This window comes from Salmo salar, chromosome 26, assembly GCF_965601325.2.
Source record: "Salmo salar chromosome 26, fSalSal1, whole genome shotgun sequence".
Classification (NCBI taxonomy): Eukaryota; Metazoa; Chordata; class Actinopteri; order Salmoniformes; family Salmonidae; genus Salmo; species Salmo salar.
This window is the reverse complement of record NC_138316.1, coordinates 1,605,938-1,632,907: the sequence shown is the minus strand read 5'-3', so window position 1 is coordinate 1,632,907 and position 26,970 is coordinate 1,605,938. Positions and strand designations below refer to the sequence as shown.

At 42.7% G+C, this 26,970-nt stretch overlaps 1 protein-coding gene across 5 annotated transcripts in view; it reads left to right on the top strand.

The window, feature by feature from the left end:
- The first annotated feature begins 2,524 nt into the window (after nt 1-2,524).
- cntrl (centriolin) overlaps nt 2,525-26,970 on the top strand; it is a 116,646-nt gene continuing 92,200 nt past the window's right edge. For all 5 annotated transcript variants that reach the window (XM_014174804.3, XM_014174803.3, XM_014174808.3 and 2 more), the window contains exons 1-5: nt 2,525-2,634; nt 11,874-12,118; nt 12,209-12,339; nt 19,978-20,108; nt 20,273-20,414. In XM_014174804.3, coding sequence (XP_014030279.2) covers nt 11,881-12,118; nt 12,209-12,339; nt 19,978-20,108; nt 20,273-20,414 — 642 coding nt within the window. In that variant the 5' untranslated portion in view covers nt 2,525-2,634; nt 11,874-11,880. The remainder of the gene's footprint in view (nt 2,635-11,873; nt 12,119-12,208; nt 12,340-19,977; nt 20,109-20,272; nt 20,415-26,970) is intronic.

Here is a 26,970-nt window from a genome sequence, read left to right as displayed (position 1 = left end):
CAGAGGTAGCTATCTAGGTAGCCTATGTTGACCACCAGGCACAGCCTATGACAGTTCTCAAGGAGGAAGGTTGATTCAGGATCCGTTGATGAAAGCGCGCCCTCCGATGAAGTAAGCTGCTTTCCCTTCTTTTCGTGCTTTTTCCACAGCTGGCCACAGTTTCTCTCTCTTTTCTCTGTCTGCTTTCGAGAGGTCTTCAGCAAACCGCAGATTGTTATCTGGTAGGAAAGTAGATTTCTTGGCTGCTTTCCAAATGGCATCCCTATAGATCCGTGATGTGAACTGAAGAATGACACCTCTGGGCTTGGAGTCACCCTGCCTTCTCGTGCGGAGGCGATGTACAGTGTCGACAACATCTGCTAGCTTAGCCTTCTCCACAGGTAGGATAGCTTGGCAGACTTTGATGGTCTCTTGCCGCACGTTCTCCCCATCTGCCTCGGGAACTCCATACAGTCTCAGATTCCACCGTCTGGAGTATCTTTCAAGTTCTATGATTCTTCTTTGGCACAAGTCCATCTTTCCCTCCTCCTTTTTGACATGCTTTTCGATGTGGGCGACCTTCTTAACATCCTTGATTTACATGCATGCAAAGTTAACTGTTTTTTTAAGCCCTCGATTTTCATTGCGTTGTCGCCAAACATTTTCTCTATGGCATCGGACCTTGCATTGATGAGCCTGGAAAGAGTGGCGATAACATCATTATTGTCAGCGGCATCTGGGCCCAGTTCAAACATGCCTTTCTTGGAAGCTGGAGGTTTGCTTGGGGTTATAAGCAAAGAAGGAAAATCCTCGTCTGACACGGGAAGTGTCATAGAGTCTGTCAGACCAGTATAGTTGGGGCAGTTGTCAGTCAAAGCATTTGCCTCCTGTGTAATGACATTGGATAATGCCTGAGCATTGCTAGCTGAGGAGGCAGCCATAAATCAAATCAAATTTATTTATAAAGCCCTTCTTACATCAGCTGATATCTCAAAGTGCTGTACAGAAACCCAGCCTAAAACCCCAAACAGCAAGCAATGCAGGTGTAGAAGCACGGTGGCTTGGAAAAACTCCCTAGAAAGGCCAGAACCTAGGAAGAAACCTAGAGAGGAACCAGGCTATGAGGGGTGGCCAGTCCTCTTCTGGCTGTGCAGGGTGGAGATTATAACAGAACATGGCCAAGATGTTCAAATGTTGACTAGCAGGGTCAAATAATAATAATCACAGTGGTTGTCGAGGGTGCAACAGGTCAGCACCTCAGGAGTAAATGTCAGTTGGCTTTTCATAGCCGATCATTCAGAGTATCTCTACCACTCCTGCTGTCTCTAGAGAGTTGAAAACAGCAGGTCTGGGACAGGTAGCACGTCCTTTGAACAGGTCAGGGTTCCATAGCCGCAGGCAGAACAGTTGAAACTGGAGCAGCAGCACGGCCAGGTGGACTGGGGACAGCAAGGAGTCATCAGGCCAGGTAGTCCTGAGGCTCAGGTCCTCCGAGAGAGAGAAAGAAAGAATTAGAGAGAGCATACTTAAATTCACACAGGACACCTGATAAGACAGGAGAAATACTCCAGATATAACAGACTGACCCTAGCCCCCCGACACATAAACTACTGCAACATAAGATTTCTCTTTCTGTCAGCGAGCTGTGACATTTTGGAAAATATAATCTTAAATCATCAATAACCTGGTGTTTTTAGTAAGCAAAGTATTAAAGGGGCGGCAGGTAGCCTATTGGTTAGAGCGTTGGACTAACAACCGAAAGGTTGCAAGATCAAATCCCTGAGCTGACAAGGTAAAAATCTGTCTTCTGGCCCTGAAGAAGGCAGGTAACCCACTGTTCCTAGGCTGTCATTGAAAATAAGAATTTGTTCTTAACTGACTTGCCTAGTTAAATAAAAGGTAAATTGCATTTAAAAAAATGGACACAAGAGCCACATGGACCTGGAGGTGTTATTTTGGTAGTTCAAAATAATACATTTTTCACTATCTTTCAAAAGTTGGTATATAAAGCTCAGTTGGAAGCGTGCGCTCACTGCCATCTTGGAGCCTCCTCCAGGTTGAGGTTTCCAGGGTTAGAGTAGAGCAGAAGTTGTCATATGCTGAGGCAGTGAAGAAAGTAGAGGATGATGGGTCAAGGGGGAGGGATCCTGAGAGGAGTGGTGTGAGTAGTAGATCTGTACCAGTACAGAGGGATAGGCCAACAAGTGATATATGTTTCAGTAAGATTGGATTTTTTTTGCATTTATAGCAATGGTTATCAACTGTACTGCAGGGATGGAACGTAAGCCGCAGAAAATGTAGGTTGTGGTCCCACCCTTTCAGGTTGTTGACTAAATATATTTAAATAGTGGAGTAGGGTGGTGTTATTTTGTATTTTTTTTGTGAGTGTATGGTTAGATGGTAGGGTATTTGTTTATTTATTTTTTCAAGCAAAGTATAAGGAAGTTGTACTCCAGTCTAGTAGGTGGCGGTAATTGAATATGTATTAGATGCCAACCGCCGTTAAACCTCATCGAAGAATTAGTAGTATTTGGTCAAGTTGTAAAGCGCTTTGTATTGCTTTAGTTACTATGGAGACAGTTGGTTAGGTAGCTACGGTAATGTTAGCTTGTTGGCCGTTAAATTCCCACACACAGGACCGAGGATCACAAAAATGTGAGTTGATAGCTTATAGGGACTATAGCCAAGGTTGTGTCTGCATTTTTGCCAACATTTAGTTATTGACATAACCTTGTTCTGTTCAATGTTCTCTACCTAACGTTATATAGCTACAGTACCGTTATAGCTAGGAACATTAACTAGTTACTAAATAACGTTACCCCAATTCATGTTAAGTTCAAAAGAATACTAACGTTAGCGTGGAACCCAGTAATATCCGCATATTCAACAGCGTTTAAGAAATATATTACCTTCAACAGTGTTATCTTGTGATCAAGCCATCAATGTTTTGTGATTATTGGTGTCATAAAAATGTTAGCTAACGGGTCAGCAATTAGCATGTTTTACAATTCAGTGGAAGTACTAACGTTATCAGCTTTTTGATAAACGGCTTAGCAAAAAAATACGTCCCGTATTATCCGCATACGGTCCCCAGTTATCGGCCACCTTACTATTTTGTTCAATTACAAGATATCTGTTTAATTTTGTTAAAAAATGAGAAACCAACCCCGTATCCGAAGTGTTTACTACATAGTTGGCTAGCCTTCTGGTAAAAAAATTGTTAATACTTGCATGTCAACTTTTCATTGCGTAGCCCGTTTCGCCCTCCTGTGGACTCTTAAAAAAAATGGTTCTTCACAAACATATTCAGTGTTGTAACCAAATAATGTGTCATAATTTGTTTTACAGATTAATCTTATGTTTTGAGAAAGTAGATAACAGTTTAATACTAAAATATAAATTTGTTTAAATAAATACAATTTCAGTCATGTGCATTGACATAAACAATTTAAACGCTGTTGGAGTTTGTTCCAAAGATGCACTTGGAAAGTAAAGGAAGGCACAAGATGGGTTGAATAAATATATATTATATTTTAGACATGTATTTTTTTTTTTTACAAATAAATAATTTCATATGAAAACAAACAATTAAATCTCAACCTCCACCCCTATATTGTCACAACAATCCAGCTCCACCACCAACTATAGATCTCACTCTACACACCTGCAGTGGAACCAGTGCTGGCAGAAGTCACATCACACCCATAGCACCTCGGACCTACACTCTTGCAGGTGGATCACGCTCCCCGCAGTGAGCACAGCAGGGTGGCGTCTTCTTTTATTTGGAAAAAACCCCAACAAAAAACCCATCAAATTGATTAACATGGTTTTGCAAAATGTAGAAGTACTACAGCAACAATAGTAATTGATACAAATGAGAGAGAGAAAAACAGATTATTAAGTACCTGAGAGTTTTGCCATGGGTGGCGTGACAGAGGTGGCCGGTGGAGCTTTTCTCTTTCTTTTCTGTGCTGCAGTTAAGAGAAAAAGTAGTGTTAGACAGACCATGTTTCATGAAAACCATTTTCAACTTTTTTACATCAATACCTCTGGAGGAAGCTGCAGAAGTTTTGGAGGGGGTGGACATGCCTTGTGGGCTGGTGCTATGGACTGTAAATTTGTAAAGAAAGAAACAAAAGTTTAAACATTGCAGTTTTATAAAACACACAAGTAATTGTTTTGTAATTTAACGTGTTTACCTGTGGAGGTGGCTGTATTCAAATTGCAGGGGGCAGGGACACCAGACGAGGCTGCTGTGGTGGTGTGACCAGGGGAGACGGAGGAGGCAGTTGGTCCAGAGGAGGCCGGTTTGGTGTTGACAGACAGGGGGGGTGGTGTGGTGGTGGACGAAACCGCCGACGATGGCTTGGAGGAGCTGGTGTTTGTAATGGTGGGGTTGTGGGGCCGATGATGGTGTGGCCGGGAGAGTAGGCACGTGGCCTTCTTCTGTAGCTGGGGGCTCCGGCGGCTCCTACAGGTGTTGAACACTGGGAGGCACTGGCGGTGGTGATGCAGCTGTCAGGAGTGGTTCCAGCGGGAGGTCCAGCGGAGGCGATGGCGTCAATGGTCTCATTTCATGGCAGCCCTCTCCTGTGCCCTCTGTGTTCTGAAGGCTGCCCGATGCTCTTTCTCCTCTGCCCTCTCCTTTTCACCCCTGTCCTGCCACTGGCACGTGTATTCTTCCCCGGTGAGGCATGTGGCGACCACAGGGAGTCTTCTGTATTGGTCTAGCCGATACTTCAGGACAGTAAGGATGTACTTTCGGACAGTAATTTCCTATCTCCTCTATTAGGGGGTGCTCTTCTAGGATACCTGCCGCCCATTGAAGAGTAGGCGCTCCTTCACTGCATGCTGAATGAAGTGCTGAAACCACTTCCTGAACAGGTCCCTGTCAATGTAGCCATTGTTTGACCGTCCATACAAGGCTTTGGGGGGGGGGGGGGGAGGCTCCCAGTGTGTAGTGTCAACCGAGGAAACATTTCGGGTAGATGATAAACGGGGGGACATCCTCCCCAGCTGTGTTGAAGCAGGCCAGCACTGTGGTGATTTGCTCCTTGGTCCCCGGAGCCTGCTGGTACACGTGTTTTGTGCCCTGGGGAGCCAGCACTTTGTGCCTGCTCTGGTCGCTACGAAATCCAGACTCATCGCAGTTATAGATTTGTTCTAGGTTTCTCCCTCGGTCCACTCTCTCTTCCAAGTGCTTCTCATAAGAAGTAAAGAAGGTGTCTTTCGTCAGACGTGTGGCACACTCAGCTCTCCCCCTATCTAGGTTGTCCGGCCTCATGCTCAGGTTCTTGTGCCTCTTCCTGAACATTTCCCACCACATTTTCCCCAGCGGTGGGATTGTTTCCCCTGGGTGCCGAAACCTACAATAGAATATAAAATTGTCCATCCAGGATGAAAATGTTTGTTTTGGCATCACCATACACATCCACATTTACATCACACACATTGAGAACAGTCAGTCCAGCATTCTACCTACATAAACACATAGAACACCAAATACCTGCACATTTCAGAGCTAAGGCATTGAAAGGTGATGATGAATGTTATCACAATAACTGAAAGTGTACCCACGTTTTTTGTTTGATATCTGTAATGAAAATTTGTGTCCCAATTAGTTTAATATTGATGCATACATTGTAACATTTGACTAAATACTGCCTCTATGTACTGTAGCTGTTGTAAGATTAAACATAGCCTACAGTGATAGGTGTCAAAAAGTTCATGGTTCAAATGGAATTTTTGCAGATTGTGCAAAACGCCCCGTCAGAGGACTCCAATTTTGATAAGGTAAAAGCTTGACAACATTCAGTTGTTTTCATGATATGTATTATCTAACGCTTACAATTTATTTCCTTACATTTACATTTTTAGTCATTTAGCAGATGCTCTTATCCAGAGCAATTTACAGTAGTGAAGGCATACATTTCATGCATTTTTCTATTGGCCCCCCGTGGGAATCGAACCCACAACCCTGGCGTTGCACACACCATGCTCTACCAACTGAGCCACAGGGAAGACTTTACTTAGCAGTTCTATCAACATTTAGCAACCAAGCTATCAACATTAGCAAATCTGTTAACTATATTTGAGGTAAAAGGTTGGATATTAAATGTTGTTTGGTCTGTCGCGCAGTTGAAGTTTATGTTATATCGTAAAATAACTAACTTTTGTACATCGCGCTGGTCCGTACAATTGACCTTATTTTAGCGTCAAAAAAACGTAATACTTCCAGATCAACTGTAATATCAATGCCATTGTAAAGCACAATTTCTCCCCTTTCCAACAAAATCAATGACGAGGCCTTCATGATGCCCATCTCTGCATGATTCAAGAAGGCAATGAGCTCCGTCGGGTCTTTTTAAAAATGGGGGGGAAGCGAAACCTATTGTGTGATAGTGAAGAGAGATGTCGTGTAAATAAAACACTATAAAGAGTTTATATAATGTGTCATTACATACATATTTGAAGGTCTGTGTCAAATTTGAATTGGGTTTTTAGGGAGGTGCTAAAGTGATCTTCAGAAGTAAACAGAGGCTTTTGAGAGTCATGATAGCTTGCAGTGATGACGCAAAAAATGACTAGGTGTCCCCCCTTACCCTGTCCATTTCTTGTTTTTAAACGGTGAGAGAAGTGCTACACTTGGTGGAGAGAGGCTGTAAGACAGAATTAGTTGCTTTATGCGTGCTGTACGTTACGCCATGACACGTCACGATGTAACGTACAGCATCGGAGGGGTCAGTTTTTTCCAATTTTCTCCAATACTATAGACTATTACCATGTCAATCACTGCTTGAATAGAAAGTATTTCTATTTCTACTTTGCACTTTATTCTACTACAAATCTACCATTCCAGTGTTTTACTTGCTATATTGTATTTACTTTGCCACCATGGCCTTTTTGTCTTTACCGCCCTTATCTCACCTCATTTGCTCACTTTGTATATAGACTTATTTTTCTACTGTATTATTGACTGTATGTTTGTTTTACTCCATGTGTAACTCTGTGTTGTTGTATGTTGTCGAACTGCTTTGCTTTATCTTGGCCAGGTCGCAATTGTAAATGAGAACTTGTTCTCAACTTGCCTACCTGGTTAAATAAAGGTGAAAAATTAAAAAAGACAAAAATATATATAAAAAAAAGTTCACACCCCAGATTTTCATGTCAACACAGTCGCTACAGTCCCATTAGTTTTCTTTGCAGCCTCGTTTGAATGTCGCGGTTGCGCACATTTGTACGGATGGGGTTAGCGTACGTTACAACGTGTAAGTATACATGTATTCAAATGTGTATACATGTTACTTTTTTGAAAGCCCTCAACCTAACTTAACTTACATAAATTGCAATAAAAATCAGTGGTCAGCTAGCTAGAAGGGTGTCTTTAGTCGCAAAACTTACCGTTATTTTCCAGTCCATTTAAATGTTGAGCTCGAGGTGATTTAGTCCTCCAACCGCTAGAAAGTGTCCGAAGTTAGGGGGTGTGTAACGGCTGTCTTCGTGAAGAGAGGACCAAGGCGCAGCGGGTTGCGTGCTCATCATTATATTTATTGAATGTGAACACCAAAAACAATAAACAACGAAACGACGACAGGAAACAGTTTTGCAGGCTACACCAACGCAATGCAAAAACAACTACCCACAATTAACAAACAAAACACATCCCTGTATATAGGACTCTCAATCAAAGGCAACTACAAACACCTGCCTTCAATTGAGAGTCCAACACCCAATTACCTAACATAGAAAATACTAAACTAGAAAGAACATAGAAATACAAAAGCATAGAACATAACCCAAAACCCGGAAAATAATAAATCAAACACCCTTCTAAACAAACCACCACCCCGAACCACATAAAACAAATACCCTCTGCCACGTCCTGACCAAACTACAATCACAAATAACCCCTATACTAGTCAGGACCTAAAGGTGCAGACCCCGGATGCACCTCAACAACAAAAAAACGACGGCACCTGTGCTACACCCCCCCTCCCCAACCCACCTATACTGGAGGTGGCTCAGGTGCGGGACGTGGACCCCGCTCCACCCTTGGCTTAGCCCACTTAGGTGGCTCCCCTGGCTGCACCCGGCTGGCGGGCGACCCTGGCGGCTCCGGACTGGTGGGCGGCCCTGGCGGCTCCGGACTGGCGGGCGGCCCTGGCGGCTCCGGACTGGCGGGCGGCTCTGGCGGCTCCGGACTGGCGGGCGGCTCTGGCGGCTCCGGACTGGCGGGCGGCTCTGGCGGCTCCGGACTGGCGGGCGGCTCCGGACTGGCTCTGGCGGCTCCGGACTGGCGGGCGGCTCTGGCGGCTCCGGACTGGCGGGCGGCTCCGGACTGGCGGGCGGCTCTGGCGGCTCCGGACTGGCGGGCGGCTCTGGCGGCTCCGGACTGGCAGGCGGCTCTGGCGGCTCCGGACTGGTGGCAGACTCACCCAGTTCCGGGGTCGCAGGCAGACTCACCCGGTTCAGGACAGTGGTTCGTCTCCCCTGGTTCCGGACAGTGGGCCGTCTCCCCTGGTTCCGGAGAGTGAGCCGTCTCCCCTGGTTCCGGAGAGTGGGCCGTCTCCCCTGGTTCCGGAGAGTGGGCCGTCTCCCCTGGTTCCGGACACTCTGGACGAGGCACTGTTGCCGGATACTCTGGACGAGGCACTGTTGCCGGATACTCGGGCCTGGTCTGACGCACTGAAAGCCTGATGTGTGGGGCTGGTAGTGGAGGTACCAGCCTGGGGACACACACCTCAGGGCTAGTGCGAGGAGCGGGAACTGGCCGAGTTAGAGTGGGCTGACGCACTGGAAGCCTGATGCGTGGTGCTGATACTGGACGTGCCAGCCTGGAGACACGCACCTCAGGGCTAGTGCGAGGAGCGGGAACAGGCTGAGTTGGACTGGGCTGACTCACTGGAAGCTTGATGCGTGGTGCTGGTACTGGACGTGCCAGCCTGGAGACACGCACCTCAAGGCTAGTGCGTGTAGCGGGAAACACTGGACCGTAGAGGCGCACTGGTGGTCTCGAGCGCAGGACTGGCATCAACCCTACTGGCTGGATGTCCACTTTCCCCTGGCACATGCGGGGCGCTGGTACTGCGCGTACCGGCCTGAAAATACCTGGCCTCGTCACAGCACCCATCACCCCAAAACACGGGACCTGTCCAGTCAATGGTCGTTTGGAAAAAACATGGGGATTTGGCTTGGGACTTAATCCTTGCCCAGCCAAACTACCCGTGTGCCCCCCCCCAAAAAATTATTGGGGCTGCCTCTCGTGCTCTACCTGCCTCCCAGGCAGGTTATCACAGTGGTCCAATAATTGTTCCCATGTCCAGTCAATTCTTGACTCCAACACCTCCAGCAACCAGGATGCCATCTCCTCCCGAGCGCATTGCTTCCTCCACTCCAGGTGCTGCTCCCTATAGTCCACCCGTAATTCCCTTTGCTCCTTTCTCCGCTGCTTGGTCCATTTTTGGTGGGTAGTTCTGTAACGGCTGTCTTCGTGAAGAGAGGACCAAGGTGCAGCGGGTTGCGTGCTCATCATTATATTTATTGAATGTGAACACCAAAAAACAATAAACAACGAAACGACGACAGGAAACAGTTTTGCAGGCTACACCAACGCAATGCAAAAACAACTACCCACAATTAACCTGTTATGGATAGGGGGCAGTATTTTCACAGCCGGATAAAAAACGTACCCGATTTAATCTGATTATTACTCCTGCCCAGAAACTAGAATATGCATATAATTATTAGCTTTGGATAGAAAACACTCCAACGTTTCTAAAACTGTTTGAATGGTGTCTGTGAGTATAACAGAACTCATTTGGCAGGCCAAAACCTGAGAAGATTCTGTACAGGAAGTACCCTGTCTGACCATTTCTTGGCCTTCTTTGCCATCTCTATCCATTACAAAGGATCTCTGCTGTTACGTGACACTTCCTACGGCTCACATGGTCTCTCAGAAGGCGGCAAAAAGCTGAATCGTGGCTTTGCAGGCTCTGGTTGAAACAAAGTAGCGCGTTTGGGTAGTGGCTGGTTACAGTACTGTGAGACTCAGGCGCGTGCCCGCGTCGACCGAATGCTTTGTTTTCTTTCCTCTGTTTACCTAAACGCAGATTCCCGGTCGGAATATTATCGCTTTTTTACTAGAAAAATGGCATAAAAATGGATTTTAAACAGCGGTTGACATGCTTCGAAGTACGGTAATGGAATATTTAGAAATCTTTTGTCACGAATTGCGCCATGCTCGTAACCCTTATTTACACTTCGGATAGTGTCTAGAACGCACGAACAAAACGCCGCTATTTGGATATAACGATGGATTATTTTGGACCAAACCAACATTTGTTATTGAAGTAGCAGTCCTGGGAGTGCATTCTGACGAAGACAACAAAGGTAATCAAACTTTTGTAATAGTAAATCGGAGTTTGGTCAGGGCTAAACTTGGTCGGTGTCTAAATAGCTAGCCGTGATGGCTGGGCTATCTACTGAGAATATTGCAAAATGTGCTTTCACCGAAAAGCTATTTTAAAATCGGACATATCGAGTGCATAGAGGAGTTCTGTATCCATAATTCTTTAAATAATTGTTATGTTTTTTGTGAACGTTTATCGTGAGTAATTTAGTAAATTCACCGGATGTTTGCGGGGGGTATGCTAGTTCTGAACGTCACATGCTAATGTAAAAAAGCTGTTTTTTGATATAAATATGAACTTGATTGAACAAAACATGCATGCATTGTATAACATAATGTCCTAGGGTTGTCATCTGATGAAGATCATCAAAGGTTAGTGCTGCATTTAGCTGTGGTTTTGTTTTTTGTGACATTATATGCTAGCTTGAAAAATGGGTGTCTGATTATTTCTGGCTGGGTACTCTGCTGACATAATGTAATGTTTTGCTTTCGCTGTAAAGCCTTTTTGAAATCGGACAGTGTGGTTAGATTAACGAGAGTCTTGTCTTTAAAATGCTGTAAATTAGTCATATGTTTGAAAAATTGAAGGTTTCGGATTTTAGAGGAGTTTGTATTTCGCGCCACGCCCATCATTGGATATTGGAGCAGGTGTTCCGCTAGCGGAACGTCTAGATGTAAGAGGTTTTAACAAACAAAACACATCCCTGTATATTGGACTCTCAATCAAAGGCAACTACAAACACCTGCCTTCAATTGAGAGTCCAACACCCAATTACCTAACATAGTAAATACTAAACTAGAAAGAACATAGAAATACAAAAACATAGAACATAACCCAAAACCCAGAAAATAATCAATCAAACACCCTTCTAAACAAACCACCACCCCGAACCACATAAAACAAATACCCTCTGCCACGTCCTGACCAAACTACAATCACAAATAACCCCTATACTGGTCAGGACGTGACAGGGTGGCCGATGTTGGGGGAAAATTAGCTAGCTAACGTTAGATAAAAATTGCTGACACCATTCAAATCAATGAGGGTTTGGAACTTTAAAGCCAATTTATCTCAAAATCATCTTTTTGATAGAGCCTTACTAGCTAACGTTATCGTCCGAAGTGCTTGATATTGTTAATGTTTGTTGCTATGTTTAGTTGGTTTGACTTGTGTTAACGCACTGATACTGTGAATAAAAGTCATTTGTAAAGTTAGGGTATGTTACGTTAATCAGCTAGCTAACTAAGTCGCAAGCTAGCTAACTAATGACAAAGTTATTTATATCTTGGCTTCTACTAGCCAGATGAATTGGTTTTTGTTTACTGGAAAGCCCTGATATGACTCAGCTATCTATGGTAGATCTTAAGACTTGCTTCATTCAACAGTCACTAGGTAACTTAGCTAGATAAAATAGCTAGCTAATTAATTTTACTAGCAGCTACCAAATGTTAGCTTCATAAATTGATCAAATCCCCCACTTCACAGTTTCACAATGAAAAAGGGGGTTACCCAGAGGACCTCACCCAGGAGAGGAGCCAAAGTAAGCTTAAGGATACAGAGTCTGGGCTCACCACTGTTGGACCCTTACAGCCTTACTCCACACCGGACAACCCACTCCAAGATGGACAGTAATCACCAGTTAGACATTACTGACGCGAATGAAGATTGGCTACTCGCAGAGACTGTGGCCATTGAAGGTAGAGAAGGACGAGTCTGGTCAAAACATTCAGGTACTAGCTAACTACAACAATTCCTTTAATGTGTTGCTTTCACCTTTGACCTGTTTGGATGAAACACTCTTTTTGGTCATTTCGGGTTAGATGAAGAGAGTATCCAGGGAATCAGATATATCACAGAGGACCTGATCTCGAGGCTGACCAAGCAGGACAATTTAGCCTTTGTACGGTCCCTAAACCTGGCCGTAACAAAGAGTGGAGACAAGAAATTCAAGGTAAGAATTATGTGATGAAACTGAAATATCCCTTTCTATCAGTCGGATTTAACAATCACCAAAGCAGCACCACGTAGATCAGTGGAGGCTGGTGACTAGAAACATTTAGGAGGATGGGAGACCCACGGTAAAGGCGCACAGAGACAACAAAGCTTGTTTTCAAAATCATCAAAGAGAAATTATTTTCACCCAAAACCTTTTAATAAAGACATTTATATTAAAATATAATGAGGAAGGGAATGAGAGGGCTACTTTAGAGTTTGGAAGGGATTCTGATCATTGAGCATTGAGTGATTAACTGAGGTAAGACTTCAGTGCAGGACAGGGGTTGAGGTGTTCAGAGTATCGGTGTGCCGATCTCGTCATAATTGTATCTGTTTTATCACACTTGATACTCGTAATTGGATTTACTCGTGATCAGAAAACCCAGAAGTGCGTTTTAAATGCCAGTAAAGCCTATTCCTCATGTGTGCATTACTATACTATCACTTAGAGCGCATCTCACAGCGCATTGTTATGTTCCTTCACACACATTGTTCAAAGGTAAACGACCCCGATAGATGAAAATTCACATGATTTACTTAGTCCTATTCAAGTGAACATTTAAACAATCGACATTTGTCATTTTATTTTCAAATGATCTTCCGCTTGATAAACATACCTGGGCGAGAAAAATAATAGCAAGCAAACATGGGCTTGGATCGTGACATAACGTCGTCAGCAATGGAATAATTATACGGACAGACTAAGTAGATCTACTAAACAAAGCCAAGTAGACAGAAAAAAACAACCATATGGTTTCAGCAAATTCGGCAGGATATCATCCGATACCCCTGAATACAACAACCTTATTGTGAAATGCTTACTTACAAGCCCTTAACCAACAATGCAGTTAAGAAAAATAAGAGTTAAGAAAATATTTACTAAATAAACTAAAGTTAAAAAATATACAATAAAATAACAATAACAAGGCAATATATATGGGGGTACCGGTACCGAGTCAATATATTGGGGTACATGTTAGTCGAGGTAATATGTACATGTAGGTAGGGATAAAGTGACTATGCATAGATAATAAACTGCAAGTAGCAGCAGCGTAAAAAAAAAAAGGGGGGGGGTGGTGGGGTCAATGGAAATAGTCCGGATAGCCATCTGATTAGCTGTTCAGGGCCTTCCTCTGACACAGCCTGGTATAGAGGTCCTGGATGGCTGGAAGCTTGGCCCCAGTGATGTACCGGGCCGTACGCACTACCCTCTGTAGCGCCTTGCGGTCTGATGCAGAGCATTTGCCATACCAGGCAGTGATGCTCTCGATGGTGCAGCTGTATAACTTTTTGAAGATCTAAGGACCCATGCCAAATCTTTTCAGGCTCCTGAGTGGGAATAGGCGTTGTTGTGCCCTCTTCACGACTGTCTTGGTGTGTTTGGACCATGATAGTTTGTTGGTGATGTGGACACCAAGGAATTTAAAGCTCTCGACCTGGTCCACCACAGCTCCATCGACGAGAATGGCGGCATGCTCGGCTCTCCTTTTCCTGTAGTCTACGATCATCTCCTTTGTCTTGATCACATTGAGGGAGAGGTTGTTGTCCTGGCACCACACTGCCAGGTCTATGACCTCCCTATAGGCTGTCTCATCATTGTCGGTGATCAAGCCACCGACCGTTGTCGTCGGCAAACTTTTGTCACCAATTGGCGACAGATTATAATGCGAATATTCAAAAATCTGCATAAAGCAAATATGCGCATTTTCTCACCAGTGGTATGTTTCCGCCAAACTGACTTGTTGCAGATAAAAATCAGTGTGTGATAACATAGTGCACACGAAATGTACTTTTTCGTTTAAGTTTTCATGTACTGAATTATAATCTAAAGTTCAATGTATTTCCATTGTATTTTCAACTCTACCGATAGTTTTGTCACAATAACGGTTGCGTTAAATAGCAAATGTGCCTACTCTGGTTGGCACGTGCGCTCTAGCCAGAAGATAGTGTGGCAAGGCTGTCTACATAATGAGATTATTATTATTATTACTTTCACCACCCTGTGAAGTTCATCATAAATGATTTAATCTGTAGCCTAATAAACTGCATGGTTTCATGATTCGTAGTGGAAGGACCACACACCAGATCATCGCGTGACTCCAAGTTTACTTTCGATATGATGGTTTTTATATCAATATTTGCGCACAGCCTAGCGGTTAAGAGCTTTAGCCCAGTAACCAAAAGCTTGTTGGTTCGAATCCCCGAGATGACTAGGTGAAAAGTCTGTCGATATGCGCTTCAGCAATGCACTTAACACTAATTGCTCCTGTAAGTCGCTCTTGATAAGAGCGTCTGCTAAATGACTAAAATGTAATTGTCATAAAGGTGTTTCCACCACCATTTCTTGCATAATTAATTTTACCGACACAAAAAGATCCCCCCATCGTGAATGAATAAATGATCTGTCGGCATATATAAAATTGTACCGAAACTTCCTGTTTCCATCACAGCTGTCGTGATAATTATTTTTTTGTTTGTTATGACTTTACTTGCATAAAACGGATGGAAATGGATGGAAACATGTTAGTGGTAACCAAATTTCAACATAGACAAACCTTGTGTAAAATATGTTGAATTTGTACCTTTTTAAAATGATGTCAGATCTTCAATGTTATATCCACTATTAGAAAAAACAAACAATAGGTTGGGCACAGCACCTACTGGAGAATTGATCTTCAGATACCCTTTGGTCTCCCATCCAGGGTTTTAACCAAGCCCTGCATTGCTATTGTCACTGACTATTATCAATGTGCTATCGTGAGAATGATTAAGAGATCTCCACTAAAAACGAAATAGATTCACTGTTGCTATCAGTCATTCCAAAGGGTAGGTTTACAGAGCAAATTAAAATGTGACCATACTTTATCATTCATGTATCATCAATAATGCTATTTAAGCCTATATAGCATTTGCAAAGTCATCAACAGCTATTGTTTCAATTCAACACAGAATTCAACTAAAAAATAGACAATACAATAGGTCTAGGGTTTCAAGCTCTGGTTGATTTTAAATTGTATGATATGTAGTGATATTGAAATGTGCTTGGTTGTCAACGCAACCAAATACAGTATCAACATTTGAAGGAGATGTATCTTCTGCTTGGATAGTACCTTCTGTGCACGTCTCCAAAAAATCAAAGTTAAACCTAAAAAAATCAAAGTTAAAGAATAGGACTAAATCAAACTATATTTAAATTTGATTGATTTAATCCTATTCTTTAACTTAGATTTTTGGTTGAGATGGAGATGTGAATCCAACACAGCAATTATTAATTTGTAGTAAAAATGAAATTAAAACCAGACTAAGTCAGTGGCAGAAGATGAATCCCCTTTAAATGTTGATATTTGGTTGCGTTGTCAACCAAACACAATTCAATATAACTTTAGGCTATTTACTGTATTACAAAAGTAATCTTAAAAACAAATGTAACATTCAATCTTAAAATTAGTAACATCCATGGCAACATTGAAGTTACTGTAACTATACATTTTTTTCTTCTCTAATCATATAAAGCATGCATGTTCAAGATTGCATGCATACTGTAGGTTGTTGCAGGTCTGTGTTGATCTTCACAATTGCTGTAGTAATCTGCACAGAATCTTGAACAGTATTGGTCACTTGCACCATGTACAGTGCATTCGGAAAGTATTCAGACCCCTTGACTTTCCAAATTTTGTTACGTTACAGCCATATTCTAAAATTGGTTAAATAGTTTTTTCCCTCAATCCTCACACAATACCCCATAATGACAAGCAAAACAGTTTTTTTGACATTTTTGCAAAGTTATAAAAAAAAGGATAAAACTGATCACATTTACATAAGTATTCAGACCCTTTACTGTACTTTGTTGACACACATTTGGCAGCGATTACAGCCTTGAGTCTTCTTGGGTATGATGCCACAAGCTTGGCACACCTGTATTTGGGAAGTTTCACATTCTTCTCTGCAGATCCTGTCAAGCTCTGTCAGGTTGGATGGGGAACGTCGCTGCACAACTATTTTCAGGTCTGCATAGATGTTCGATCGGGTTCAAGTCCGGGCTCTGGCTGTGCCACTCAAGGACATTCAAAGACTTGTCCCAAAGCCACTCCTGTGTTGTCTTGGTTGTGTGCTTAGGGTTGTTGTCCTGCCAGGTTTCCTCCAGACGTGATGCTTGGCATTCAGGCCAAAGAGTTCAATCTTGTTTTCATCAGACAAGATAATCTTGCTTCTCATGGTCTGAGAGTCTTTAGGTGCCTTTTGGCAAACTCCAAGCGGGCTATCATGTGCCTTTTACTGAGGAGTGGCTTCCGCCTGGCCACTACCATAAAGGCCTGATTGGTGGAGTGCTGCAGAGATGGTTGGCGTTCTAAAAGGTCCTCCCATCTCCACAGAGGAACTCTGGACCTCTTTCAGAGTGACCATCGGGTTCTTGGTCACCTCCCTGACCAAGGCCCTTCTCTCCCGATTGCTCAGTTTGGCCGGGCGGCCAGTACTAGGAAGACTCTTGGTGGTTCCAAACTTCTTCCATTTAAGAATAATGGAGGCCACTATGTTCTTGGGGACCTTCAATGCTGCAGACATTTTTTGGTACCTTTCCCCAGATCTGTGCCTCAACGCAATCCTGTCTCTGAGCTCAATCCTCTGACATGCACTGTCAACTGTGGGACCTTTATATAGACAGGTGTGTGCCTTTCCAAATCATGTCCAATCAATTTAATTCACCACAGGTGGACTCCAGTCAAGTTGTAGTGTAACGCCCTGGCCATAGAGAGGGGTTTTTGTTCTTTATTTTGGTTAGGCCAGGGTGTTACATTGGGTGCGCGTTCTATGTGTATTTTTCTATGTTGGTTTGTTTCATTGGCCGTGTGGCTTCCAATCAGGCACAGCTGTAGAGTGTTGTTGCTGATTGGGAGTCACACATAAGTGCCTGTTTATCCGTTGGGGTTTTGTGGGTAATTGTTTCTGTTTAGTGTTTTGCACCTGACAGGACTGTTTGGCTGTCGGTTTTCTTGTTTTGTTTTGTATAGTGTTCTTTCTGTAATTAAATTCAATGATGAACACTACCCCCGCTGCACCTTGGCCTACTCTCTCTCCCGACAGCAGTTACATGTAGACACATCTCAAGGATGATCAATGGAAACGGGATGCACCTGAGCTCAATTTCGAGTCTCATAGCAAAGGGTCTGAATGCTTATGTAAATAAGCTATTTGGAAAAATGTCTAAAAACCTGTTTTCACTTTGTCATTATGGGGTACTGTGTGTAGATTGATGAGGAAAAACATGTAATTAATACATTTTAGAATAAGGCTGTAACATAACAAAATGTGGAAAAAGTCAAGGGGTCTGAATACTTTCCGAATATACTATTCTTTTAATGTGATCTCAACTGCGAACCAGGTCATTTGGTTCTGCTATTAGATGAAGCACAGTGATAACATGAATCTGTTGTATAAATAAACAAAATATCTGACATTGTATTCCTATTTGAACTTTGCTGTGTTTTTAAGTGGTTGAAAGCGCACTGGTAGGCATTTCGGTGACAACTTTAATTTAAGATCCAATGCAGCCAGTTTTATTTTATTTAACTAGGCATGTCGGTTAAGAACAAATTCTTATTTACAATGACGGCCTGCCCCGGGCCAAACCCTAACCCGGATGACGCTGGGCCAATTGTGCGCCGCCCTATGGCACTCCCAATCATGGCCGGTTGTGATACAGCCTGGAATCAAACCATGGTCTGTAGTGACACATCTAGCACTGAGATGAAGTGCCTTAGACTGCTGCGCCAATCGGGAGCAATAACACATAATTTCTGGGTAACACTGAAGTACCTTACTATGATTGTTATCATTTAAAATGGCCAAAAAGAAACAAAAATATCTTCTTAGCAAAGAGACATTTCTCAAGCAAGAATTTTGCTGAGACTGACTGGGGGTGGTCTAGTTGGGGAGATGAAAACTAGCTGTTATTGACAGAGGTTTGTAACTCTCTTTCTTATTGGTCTATTAACACATTTACTGATGTCACCAGGCAGGCCAAAACGCCACCACACCAAACAGGTGGAAAATTTAGGCTGGTCTTTTCAAACAGCTCTTACACTAAAAGGGCATTATCATAATTTTCTGAATTTCCAGCATTATTCCAATCTCATAGTGTGGGAATATGTATAAAACACAAGCAGGAAATTCAAGTTTTTGACTGCACTGAACCCTTAACCAAAAATCATGTTTTTTGGTTGTGCTTTTAGATGGTTGAAATCGTAGTGGTAACACATTGGAAATTCAACAACATTTTTGCTGTCTTTTTGAGTGGTTAAATATAGTTTGTAATTTCATTGATCAACCTCTCAACCAAATATTACCTAACTTCCACATTGAAATGACGTGGTGTGCCCAGTGGGATCAAATGTAGCCCATGAAACTTTCCTGAATTAAAGCCCTGATCATCCACATACCTGACAATAACTAACAACTGCAAGCGACAGATGTCAGTGGTTTCATCCATTTGCCATGCGAAAAAATGTGCTGCGTCAACCTCTTTTAATCACACTTTAATGGATGATGTGATAAATGATCATCATTCTGAATTGATTTCGACATCCCAGAGAAGACAGTAGAAACGTCCATATGCTCAGCAAGTAAAGTATTGTAATGGCAAGTACCTCTGTAAACTCCTTGTAGCCATTGTTTGCAGAACTTTCCCTCATCTGCCCTTGGTTCGTTGCAGGACGATCAACATGCCCCCTAAAAGCCAACTCTTACATGCCCAAAAATGAAGTATCACTGTTTCTTCTTCTTACCCTCTTGTTGTGTTGCGCAGTTTAACCAGACCTTCCTCCGTTACATGATTGATACAGCTTTTTCTCAGAAGCTGGAATCTGATGTAGGCAATGAAATGGCTTCTTCAATTTAAAAAAAGGTACTATTTGTCGTTAGCGTTAGCTTGCCATTCTGGCGGAGAAAACTGCATTCTGGTAGCTAGCTACTTGCTACTAAAGTTTGCAGGGCAAATTGAAGAAAATGGCACTACATTAACACAAAAATAAAGATCTAAAACCAAGAAAACAATACATAATCTACCTCCGCTGTCTCCTGTAATTTTTTATTGAAACTAATTTGAATTAAATAATGTCTTAAAAATGCTGAACTATGTCAATCAGCCCAACAATGTCACCAACTCACCAAGCTTCTAAATCACACATGCGTAGTACTAGGTTCATTCTCTGATCCTTAGATTTTTTATGGACATGTCAGTTCATACTGCAAAAGCTTTGATGGGTTGGAGGACGTCCTCCGGAAGTTGTCATAATTCCCATGTAGGTCTATGGAAGGGGGTGAGGAGCACGAGCCTCCTAGTTTATTTTGGATTGAAGTCAATGTAGCCAGAGAAGGTTGGAAAATAGCTGTCCTCTGGCTACACCGTGGTGCGTCCCTAGTGGGTGCTGTTGAGATTATTGTAGACCATTGCAAAACATTGTGTTTTAATCAGATATTTGGTGACGTGAATATATTAAAATATATATTTTTTTACTGAGTAGAATGTTCCTCCTCTGAGGAGCCTACACTGACAAAGATACAGACGTAATACAGTGGCATATCTTCTGTGTTTCAGTTCATTGAGAATTTGGAGAAGTGCGAGCACCTGCAGATCCTCAACGTCAGCCATAATGTCATTGAAAAAATTGAGAAGCTCGAAAAGCTGCACAACTTGCGGGAACTACATCTCTCTAACAACATAATCCAGTAAGGGCACAGCACACTTAAACAACACTCAATCAATTCCTTTTATTGATGTACTCTGCCATTGGGTTAACAGACTGCGTGTATCAAAAATGTATTACGATTGCTAATTGTAATATTGTTTTTTTGTAATAAAACATTTTAAGAAACGTTGTTTCTTTCTGCAGTAAAATTGAGGGCCTAGAGCACATGGCAAGTCTTCAGCTTTTAAATCTTTCCAGCAATGACATTGAACATGTGCCTCTATGGCTGGCTAAGAAACTGAGATCACTCCAGACTTTAAACCTTCAACGTAACAAGATCTCTTCTGTGAGTATCTCTGTTTTTCTCTGTCTTCTTCATCATGCACCACCTATGCACTTCATTTAGCCTGTTTCTATCTTTCCGATTGTAGCTAGTTTATGATTTATAATTTATTCAGGTCAGTGTTGTCATTTCAGCTAAACTTAAAGAATGGCAAAGTGATGGGGTGAGAGTATAAAAAAAGAATATTTGAAGATAATTTACTGCATTTCTACACAATTTTAAAACTCTAAATGCAATTTGCAGAACAGCTTTCCAGGTGTGGAAAGCTCTTGGAGACTTACCCAGTACGACTCAACGCTCTAATCGCTGCCAAAAGTGCTTCTACAAAGTATTGACTCAGGGGTGGGAATACTTATGTAAATTAGATATTTCTGTATTTACTTTTCAATAGCAAATATTTCTAAAGATGTTTTCACTGTCAATATGGGGTAAAATATTTCATCCATTTTAAATTGTCTGTCACAACAAAATGTGTAATAAGTCAAGGGGTATGAATACTTTTTGAAGGCACTGTGTTTGTGCGTACGTACGTACGTGCATACATACATACATACATACATACATACATACATACATACATACATACATACCATACAATTGAAGTCAGAAGTTTACATACACTTATGTTGGAGTCATTAAAACTCGTTTTTCATTTTTCATACATTTCTTGTTAACAAACTATAGTTTTGGCAAGTCGGTTAGGACATCTACTTTGTGCATGACACAAGTCATTTTTCCAACAATTGTTTACAGACCTGATTATTTCACTTATAATTCACTGTATCACAATTCCAGTGGGTCAGAAGTTTACATACACTAAGCTGACTGTGCCTTTAAACAGCTTGGAAAATTCCAGAAAATTATGTCATGGCTTTAGAAGCTTTTGATAGGCTAATTGACATCATTTGAGTCAATTGGAGGTGTACCTGTGGATGTATTTCAAGGCCTACCTTCAAACTCAGTGCCTCTTTGCTTGACATCATGGGAAAATCAAAAGAAATTAGCCAAGACATCAGAAAAATAATTGTAGATCTCTACAAGTCTGGTTCATCCTTGGGAGCAATTTCCAAACGCCACGTTCCTCTGTACAAACAATAGTACGCAAGTATAAACACCATGGGACCACGCAGCCGTCATACCGCTCAGGAAGGAGACGCATTCTGTCTCCTAGAGATGAACGTAATTTGGTGCGAAAAAGGCAAATCAATCCCAGAACAACAGCAAAGGACCTTGTGAAGATGCTGGAGGAAACAGGTACAAAAGTATCTATATCCACAGTAAAACAAGTCCTATATCGACATAACCTAAAAGGCCGTTCGGCAAGGAAGAAGCCACTGCTCCAAAACTGCCATAAAAAAGCCAGACTACGGATTGCAACTGCACATGGGAACAAAGATTGTACTTTTTGGAGAAATGTCCTCTGGTCTGATGAAACAAAAATATAACTGTTTGGCCATAATGACCATTGTTATGTTTGGAGGAAACAGGGGGAGGCTTGCAAGCTGAAGAACACCATCCCAACCGTGAAGCACAGGGGTGGCAGCATCATGTTGTGGGGGTGCTTTGCTCCAGGAGGGACTGGTGCACTTCACAAAATATATGGCATCATGAGGGAGGAAAATGATGTGCATATATTGAAGCAACATCTCAAGACATCAGTCAGGAAGTTAAAGCTTGGTCGCAAATGGGTCTTCCAAATGGACAATGACCACAAGCATACTTCCAAAGTTGTGGCAAAATGGCTTAAGGACAACAAAGTCAATGTATTGAAGTGGCCATCACAAAGCCCCGACCTCAATCCCATAGAAAATGTGTGGGCAGAACTGAAAAAGCGTGTACGAGCAAGGAGGCCTACACACCTGACTCAGTTACACCAGCTCTGTCAGGAAGAATGGGCCAAAATTCACCCAATTTATTGTGGGAATCTTGTGGAAGGCTACCCAAAACGTTTGACCCAAGTTAAACAATTTCAAGGCAATGCTACCAAATACTAATTGAGTGTATGTAAACTTTTGACCCACTGGGAATGGGATGAAAGAAATACAAACTGAAATAAATCATTCTCTCTACTATTATTCTGACATTTCACATTCTTAAAATAAAGTGGTGATCCTAACTGACCTAAGACAGGGAATTGTTACTAGGATTAAATGTCAGGAATTGTGAAAAACTGAGGGTACATGTATTTGGCTAAGGTGCATGTATACTTCCGACTTCAACTGTACATACACTGAGTTTACAAAACATTAAGAACACCTGCTCTTTCCATGGCAAAGACTGATCAGGTGAAAACTACTATCCCTTATTGATGTCACTTGTTAAATCCACTTCAATAATTTTAGATGAAGGGGAGGAGACAGGTTAATGAAGCCTTAAGGCAATTGAGCCATGGATTGTGTGTCATTCAGTGGGTGAATGGGCAAGACAAATCATTGAAGTGCCTTTGAACTGGGTATGGTAGTAGGTGCCAGGTGCACCGGTTGGTATCAAGAACTTCAATGATGCTGGGTTTTTCATACTCAACAGTTTCCCGTGTATCAAGAATGGTCCACCACCCAAAGGACATCCAGCCAACTTGATACAACTGTGGGACGCATTGGAGTCAACTTGGATCAGCATCCCTGTGGAGTGCTTTCGACACCTTTGTAGAGTCCATGCCTTGATGAATTGAGGGTGTTCTGAGGGAAAAAGGGGGAGGCTGGGGGGGTGCAAACTCAATATTAGGAAGGTGTTCCTAATGTTTGTTATACTCAGTGTATATTTCCACACAGAGGTTGGAATAATACTGTGAATTGTGAAAATTCTGATAATGCCCTTTTTTATTTGTAAGTGCTGAGTGATTAGTGCTTTTTGAGGTCGGTTCGGTTTCAATCATAAAAAAATTATCAAGATTTCACTTTCGATAAAAAATGTTAACATTAAATTCACTCTGCATTATGTGGGTTGAAGGCTGTAACAACACAGAATATTTTTTTCAATAAAAGTCAGATGATGGTAGTGACTGCCCATGACTGCTTATCACTTATTAACCGTCAGTTATTCACATTACTTTACTTAATAAAATATTTCAGTTGTATATATTACATTTGTTTTATTTTATGACTTTTATTTAATCCCAAGTCATCTCATCTCTATAGAGCTGCTACCTATGCTGTCTGACAAAGTCACTATTTTAGTAGTTCTTCAAAGTAATAAAGCATACTTTTATGACTGCTGAATACCAACTATCACTTAGATCATGTATTTTCAGGTAGAGATACCTCGCGAAGAAACTGCTCTCTGTGTATCCCCTCTTGTCTCGCATTCTTCGTTCTCTTATGTAGCAGGCATAAAAGAAACACAGACCGGACAAGTTTAGCCGTGCAATGGATTATGGTCATTGTTTTTAGATTAGCGCAGAAAACGTGATGTAGAACATTGGCCTGTTGGAAACTACAACTCCCTACTACATCGCACAGATCTGATTTATCTGTACAGAAAGTGCAGCGCAATGTGCACATTGACCTCACAGAAAATAAACTACGAAATGGAATTCAGATAATTGAACCGACGTTGGTCAGTTGTTTAGAAACTGAGAAATAACCGCCATTTTGGTTAATCGCTCAGCCCTAGTTGTTTGTAAAGACCTGACATTTCATCTTGTTTTTGTGGGATGGAGTTTTGGTCCAAAATGTGTTATTAGACACATTTTAGGCCAAACAAGTGGTAAATTAGGCCAAATAGGTGGTACATTAATAGACCAATGAGAAAGAGTTCCAAACAGGTCTACCAATAACAGCTAGTTTTCCCCTCCCCGCTCAGACCACTCCCAAACAGTCCTAGCAAATTTCTTTCTTGAGAAATTGCTCTTTGCTATGAAGCTATTTTTGTTTCTTTTTGACAATTTTAATTGAAGACAATTGCAGTCAGGTACTTAATTGTTACATAGTAATAATTTGATATTGAGATGCATTGGACCTTTTTAAGATAGTACTTTACTAATCCTCAAAGGGGAAATTTGATTGCACCAGCCAATACATTCTTGAGATGGCGCCGACAGAGATGGTCGCCTCGCTTCGCGTTCTAAGGAAACTATGCACTATTTCGTTTTTTTATGTATTATTTCTTACCCCAGGAAATCTTAAGTCTTATTACATACAGCCGGGAAGAACTATTTGATATAAGAGCAACGTCAACTTACCAACATTACAACCAGGAATACGACTTTCCTGAAGCAGATCCTTTCTTCGGACCACCACCCAGGACAATAGATCTAATCCCAGGAGCTGACCGAAAACAACGACGACGCAGAAGGGGCAGGCAGAGCGGTCTTCTGGTCAGGCTTCGTAAACGGGCACATCGCTCACCGCTCCCGAGTATACTACTCGCCAATGTCCAGTCTCTTGACAACAAGGTAGAGCAAGGGTTGCCTGCCAGAGAGACATCAGAGATTGTAACATTCTCTGTTTCACAGAAACATGGCTCTCTCGGGATATGTTGTCGGAATCGGTCCAGCCACCGGGCTTCTCCATGCAACGCGCCGACAGAGATTAACACCTCTCTGGGAAGAGGAAGGGCAGGGGTGTATGCTTTATGATTAACAACTCATGGGGTGATCATAACATCACACAGAAACTCCAGTCCTTCTGCTCACCCGACCTAGAATTCCTTACAATCAAATGCAGGCCATTCTACCTACCAAGAGAATTCTCGTCAGTTATAGTAACAGCTGTGTACATCCCCCCCCCCTCTCAAGCAAACTCCAAGACGGCCCTCAAGGAACTTCACTGGACTCTATGTAAACTGGAAACTATATACCCGGAGGCTGCATTTATTGTAGCTGGGGATTTTAACAAAGCAAATTTGAGATCAATGTTACCTAAATTTTCTAAGCATATTGATAGCACGACACGTAGGGCTAATACTCTCGACCACTGCTACTCTAACTTCCGCGCTGCATACAAAGCCCTCCCCCGCCCTCCCTTCAGCAAATCCGACCACGACGCCATCTTGCTCATCCCGGCTTATAGGCAGAAACTCAAACAGGATGTACCAGTGATGAGAACCATTCAAAGCTAGTCTGACCAGTCGGAAGCCATGCTCCAAGATTATTTTGATCACACGGACCGGAATATGTTCCGGTCAGCCTCTCAGAACGACATTGATCTATACGCTGACTCGGTGAGTGCGTTTATAAATAAGTGCATTGGAGATGTCGTACCCACTGTGACTATTGAAATCAACCCTAACCAGAAACCGAGGATGGATGGCGGCATTCGCGAAATTTTTTTAACCGCGATCCACCGCATTTAACCATGGAAAGAGGTCTGGTAATATGGCTGAATATAAACAGTGTAGTTATTCCCTCCGCAAGGCAATCAAACATGCGAAATGCCGGTACAGGGACAAGGTGGAGTCGCAATTCAACGGCTCAGACATGAGACGTATGTGGCAGGGTCTACAAGAAATCAGGGATTACAAAAACAGCCACGTTACGGATACAGACGTAACGCTTCCAGACAAACTAAACACCTTTTTTGCCCACTTTGAGGATAATACAGTGCCACCGTCGCTAACAAAGACTGTGCCCCACCCCTCTCCTTCTCAGTGGCTGTCGTGAGTAAAACATTTAAACGTGTTAACCCTCACAAGGCTGCTGTCCCAGACGGCATCCCTAGTCGTGTCCTCAGAGCATGCGCAGACCAGCTGGCTGGTGTGTTTACAGACATATTTAATTGCTCCCTATCCCAGTCTGTTGTCCCCGTATGCTTCAAGATGGCTACCATTGTTCCTGTACCCAAGAAGGCAAAGATAACTGAACTAAATCACTACCGCCCCGTAGCACTCACTTCTGTCATCAAGGATCATTTCACTGCCACCCTAGACCCACTTCAGTTTGCATACCACCCCAACAGGTCCACAGATGACGCAATCACCATCGCACGGCACACTGCCCTATCCCATCTGGACAAAAGGAATACCTACGCTGTTCATTGACTACAGCTCAGAATTCAACACCATAGTACCCTCCAAGCTCATCATCAAGCTGGAGGCCCTGTGTCTCAGCCCCTCCCTGTGCAACTGGGTCCTGGACTTTCTGATGGGCCAACTCTAGGTGGTGAAGGTTGGAAACAACATCTCCACTTTGAAGACCCTCAACGCTGGGGCCCCACAAGGGTGTGTGCTCAGCCCTCTCCTGTACTGTACTCCCTGTTCACCCACTACTGTGTGGCCATGCACGCCTCCAACTCAATCATCAAGTTTGCAGACGACACAACAGTAGTGGGCTTGATCACCAACAACGACGAGACAGCCTACAGGGCGGAGGAGAGGGCACTCGGAGTGTGGTGTCAGGAAAATAACCTCTCACTCAACGTCAACAAAACAAAGGAGATGATTGTGGACTTCAGGAAACAGCAGAGGGAGCACCCCCCCACCCCCATCCACATCAAAGGGTCAGCAGTGGAGAAGGTGGAAAGTTTCAAGTTCCTGGGCGTACACATAACAGACAAACTGAAATGGTCCACCCACCCAGACAGCGTGGTGAAGAAGGCGCAACAGAGCCTCCTCAATCTCAGGA